We start from the raw sequence: 5537 nt of genomic DNA on the forward strand, positions 1-5537 counted from the left end.
TAAATAGTCCTGATCTTATTGGCCCTGGCCAGCTATGGGGATGTTGTTATAGCTCCCCATATTTTATGCTATGAGCCATAAGTAGGATTCTCGTGGCGAGGATGTTTTTTATTTGACGCTCAACACGTCAAAATGCCGACCAAACTTTTTTTAACACAATACAGACGCAAGCGCTCATATATACGCGCATACACTCACCCCTATGAACGCACACACGCACACCCTACCCCTATGAGCACCTCCGAAAGACTGAGCCGGCATATCATCTTGAAATTTACGAAGTCACCGTAGGCACCTCGTCGTCGACGGGAACGTCTCCTCCTACTGAATGCGCATTGCCGGAAATCCTGAAATAAATTCAGAAATAAATGCGAGCATCAGGATTTGAACCCTGGTGGACTGGGGATACCACAGTCCCTCTAACCATCCAACCACAGGTTGGTTCGCATGCCGACGAAACTTTGGGGGCATGCTCTTCAATCGAGCCCCATTTTGGGCTTCAACTTTTTTCCGTCCTTTTTGTTTGCATGTTTGCTTTTATTTTCCTTTCATTTTCATGTGAAATTCTTTTTTCACCTATTTATCGATATATGTTTTCCCCTTTTATGATTTAAACATTTTGTTTCACAATATATGAACATATACTCGCACATGTATTGATGACTTATTTTATTCTACAGACCTCTTTTAAAAACACATGCACTTCTTTGACACATGAATATATTTTTGAATACATAAACATTTTTCAAGTGCACGATGAACATTTTATTTCAGATGTATGGCAATTTTTTTATTTCATAGGTTGTGTACGTATGGGCATATTTTCTCTATCTTCTGAAATACTATATTCTTTTTTATTACTACTCCCTCCGATCCAAAATAAGTGTCATGGTTTTAATTTTTAGTTTAATTTAAAGCAAAATCACGACACTTATTTTGAATTGGAGGGAGTAGAACACAGTTTCTAACCTGCTAATCAAAAATACCCTTTTCCAGAACGAGGACATAAATGGGCCGTGCTGTAGCCGAAAACGGGAAGATGATATGGCCTGTTGATTTCGCTCAAAAAAAAATATATGGCCTGTTGACCGAGCCGTACACGTGGGTGCCTCTTGTATTGACGGCGCCACCTTTTCTCTCGTCCTCTCCCCGCACACGACGGCACACCGGAAGACAGCTCGTGGCGCGAACGCGGCGGCGGCGGCGGCAGCGGCGAGGTATCTCTCATTGGTAGGTCTCCACTTCGAAGCTAGACTACAATCATGAGGGAGGGGCTGATTGATTATATGTCATGGTGGATGCCCGCTCTTAGAGTCTTTGTTCGTCTTAGTTATCCTCTGTCTGCTCCCCACAAATCCCCCGCCGTTAACTGTCAGCTCTCGACCCAGCGAAATCGATCGAATGGTAGTTTCTCCTTGGTGATCCCGTGATTGGGGGTTGTCGCGTAGTGTTTTATTTTGACCGTAGTAGGCTAATGGAGGCTCACACATTTGGGGATATTTCCTGGAGACCTAACCCTAGCGGCGATGAACAGTGTGTGATAATTCAATTAGTTTGTTATTTTTGGCAAGAAATTATCCTAATGATTCTGAACAATGTGGGATGTGTTTTTTACCATGTTGCTTCATGTATCGCCGCATTGGCATCTTCCATCGCGGTTCTACCAAAATAACCATAGCTCTGTTGAATCTTTTCAAGTCTGTCTTGCTATTATGCTGGATAATGGTTTAAATTGGAGTTGCAGTCTTCCTGTGGGGGTTCTTCCAAATGCATTGTGTCGATATTTCAGTCAGATCCTTCTATTAAGTGATCCTAAGGAAGTTTATGATATAATTTACCAGTGCCAATTGTTTAAATCATGAGGTAAACACACATGGTGCCTTGCCTTTTATTTCAGGGAAGGACCAATGGAGGACGACGATACTGTACCGCATCTTCCTATGGACATCATGTACAAGATCCCAGCACACATATCTGATACAGCCTCCCTTGCCCGCCTTGCTTCGTCCAGCAAGTTCTGGCGCAATCTCATCAAGGACCCAACCTTCCTTGATCGCCTTAGGAGGCGGCACCACGACCATGGCTTCACCCCTTCCCTCCTTCTTGGCTTCTTCTACCAGGACAAGAAAAGGTCTTCTCCAAACCTCTGGAAGCATCATATTGACAAAACACGCTGTTTGGCACCAAGCTTCATGCGGGTGTCAGAATTATCACAATTTGTTGGCAGCAAATCCGCTCGCAATGCTATCAAGCCACTATCCCTTGAGACCTTCATTCCAGGTCTTGGTGCCAGCCTCAACTTCTATAAGCCCATTGCATCCCAGGACAACTTCCTGGCCCTTCACCGTCAATCAAAAGCTACCGCTGCCAATGGTGGTTGGGCCATCAATGATTTGTTATTTGTGTGCAATCCTCTCACTGGTGAAACCTTTGAGATTCCTAGCCACTTATATGTACCTCCCGACCATTATGCCTTGTTTGTCTCCAATGATGTCGACATTAACGGACGAATGTCCCAGTCCTTCGAACTGACTGCCATTTGGATAAAAAAGGGAGATCGTTTCATCTGTGTGTGCTACAGCTCGAAGACTGGAACATGGACGAGGTCTCAAGGAGTTCCTCAGCTAATGCATGGCCTTTACTTGGTGTCATCCTCAACCGCTGCTTCGTTTGGTGTCATCCGTTGGCTCTGTGGTAGCTGGAAACAAATGTCAGTTACTCACGTTGCCACACTGCACATTGGCAATATGGCGCTGTCATACCTGGAGATCCCACCCGAAGCAAAGCGCAACAAGGCGCCAGTGCCGGGGAGTTCAGCAGATGGTGGGATTCTGTTGGTCATCGTGCAAGGGCTTCAGATGACACTTTGGAAACACAACAGTGCGCTTGGCAGTGACTCCAGCAGCTGGGTGCTTTCTGAAAGGATTGACATGAGAAGTTCCTTGCCGCAGCGGGTGGCCACGTTGGGGATCAGGGCAAAGGTCAGATTGGAGATGTTCCGAGGCAAAAGTGGGACGATGGTGCTCTGGATCGATGAGGAAGGCCTCTTTCTGTTCAGCCTCAGCGATAGGTCGATGAGGAGGATCGACAGAGCGCATCTGACCAAGAAGTACTTCCTCTGCCCATATGAGATAGATTGGCTGTCCTGCCTCGCAATCACGAACCTTGTCGTCGATGGCTCGCTGTCTTTGGATGCAGAAAGGCAGAGGACCCAAGGCAGATGGAGGACATTAATGGGTATGAATTTGGCGACAAACGGAGCATCTTAATTGCCATTGACCCGGTTTGTTGGTGGTATGACAATCATTAATTATAATATCGTTGAACGTGTTTCCTTTTGTATGATCATCATAATGATGGCTATTAGTTTGTTACATCAGTCTAATGGCATTCACCGTGAAAACATTTGCTCTTGTGTCCTAGTGAAACGCAAGACTTCCTACGCGGGTTTTTTTAATTGAGCTAAGCTGTGTCTTTCTAGTGAACTAAGCTGTGGTTAACCATGTTCTGTCTTTGCATTTGAGCTGGTTGGCCATTTTGTTGAAGGGGTGTGCAGGTAACGCCATGGTAACATGGCTCAATGGCCGTCTGATTTTGCTGGTACCATGAATTACTATATTCAGAATCGCACCATATGTTATCGTGACAATCTTCTTCAACTTGTTGTTTTTCTTCAAAAATTTCAGTGCTCTGCTGGAGTGGGTTAGTCAAAGGAACATGTACAACTGAATTTTCCTTTGTGGGTTTAATCTCCGGACTGTCTTATTTTACCGAATGCTTGTGGATGTTTTAAAGAACCGAGTTGGTTGTAGAGTTTAGGGTTAGTCCACTAATCAAGCCTGGAACAACTTGAAGCTAACACTCGTTCTTTATTGAGGTATTGCCTATCTGTCACCTACTTGTGTACTCAATTTTGTGAAACGTTAGACAGCAGTGATCTATCCTTCATATCTGCAACGAGATTTGAATTGTGATCCTAGGCAACCCTGGAAAGGACTTGGAAGACTCAGAACTGTCCTTTGGTAAAATTTATGTTGCGGAGTTGTATTTTTTTTTTTCTGATCCTGAAAAGGAATGAAACTAATACATTTTTTTTGCTGGGAAACTAATGCATTGTTTCCTCAGTTTCCTTTTGAAGAACAATTTGTCTAATTCACATCTAGATGTTTTTTAAGGATGTCACATCTAAGCTCCCACAAATATATAATGCAGCAAAAAGGAACAAAAAAAACTAGGAAAAAATAGACCACAAACAGAATGGACATCAGCTGAGATGTGACATAAGTATGTATCCTAGATGTGTCCTAGACAGACCCTTTGAAGAACCATAGAGAATGTAGGGTTGCTTCAACTGTCAAAATCAGGCCAAAGGTTTAAAACAAAGCACGGTTTTGAAAGAGAACTCGCGAAATCTACCATACTTTTTGACAAAGAGTGTATAGATCAATGAAATACTAAAAAATAAGTAATACAAAACATGTCCTAAACAGACCCTTTGAAGAATCATAGAGAATGTAGGGTTGCTTCAACTGTCAAAATCAGGCCAAATGATTAAAACAAAGCCACAGTTTTGGAAGAGAACTGGCGAAATCTACCATACTTTTTCACAAAAGAGTGTATAGATCAATGAAATACTAAAAAATAAGTAAAAGAATGCAAAACATTTCCATCGACAGGACTTGAACCCAGGTCTCTCAGGTGAGAGCCGAGTATCCTAACCACCTAAACTACGACAGATTTTAATTGTTAAGGCCAAATACGTCTTCTAATGTACTGTTTTATTCTGTCGCAAGGACCAAACTAGACGCACATACCTGAGGAGATGCATGTTCCAACTCAAAAAAAAACTTACCCTGGTTGGTTTCTTGTACTAACAAGAATGTACCCCTCCATTTGCACGAGATAGATCAACACGGAAAAAGGTAATTGGCCTACTGAAATCCACCAGGCTAGCTCTGCAGGAAATCAAACATGTTCAGGTGGGGTGTCGTGTTTAATATTTGCAATGGAGGAGGTTTATATTTTGGCATGATACTTGGGTCACACTCATCTCAGGATTCATTTCCTTGGACTTTTTATTTTTTTTTACTAATCCTGATGCCATCCTTAAGTGTAATGATTTTTTTTAGAAAAGGAGGAGGACCTCGGCCTCTGCATCTGGACGATGCATGCAGCCACTTTATTAATAATTCACACAAGACTTTACAAAGTCATACAACAGTAAGACTAAAGTCACTGTCTAGGCAACATCTGTCGCTACTCCTATCCAGTTGATGAAGGGATGCTGATAGTCTGGGCCTAATACCAAACCGACATCGCACCCAAACCTAACATCTAAGACCTGAGGTCCCAACCAAGACTCCTGCCAGGTATGGGGCACCCACCAGTCCGGCGCACTCCTCAACCAGGACGCCTGCCGGGTATGAGGCCGCCGCAGCCACCTGCCACCAATCCATCTTCAGTGATGTACTGCTGCATCTACCTTGCCCGGTCTAGCTGACGTCGACACCACCACGACGCCAGACAACGCCACCATC

The 5537-nt window shown here is 43.7% G+C and overlaps 1 protein-coding gene across 1 annotated transcript; it reads left to right on the forward strand.

The window, feature by feature from the left end:
• Nucleotides 1-1131: 1131 nt before the first annotated feature.
• Nucleotides 1132-3466, forward strand: LOC120965407 (uncharacterized). The gene is made up of 2 exons (XM_040391102.3): nt 1132-1230; nt 1898-3466. The coding sequence occupies exon 2, from the start codon at nt 1908-1910 to the stop codon at nt 3267-3269; it is 1362 nt and encodes a 453-aa protein (XP_040247036.1). The 5' UTR covers nt 1132-1230; nt 1898-1907; the 3' UTR covers nt 3270-3466.
• The last annotated feature ends 2071 nt before the right edge of the window (nt 3467-5537 follow it).

Source organism: Aegilops tauschii, chromosome 5, assembly GCF_002575655.3.
Source record: "Aegilops tauschii subsp. strangulata cultivar AL8/78 chromosome 5, Aet v6.0, whole genome shotgun sequence".
Taxonomy (NCBI): domain Eukaryota; kingdom Viridiplantae; phylum Streptophyta; class Magnoliopsida; order Poales; family Poaceae; genus Aegilops; species Aegilops tauschii.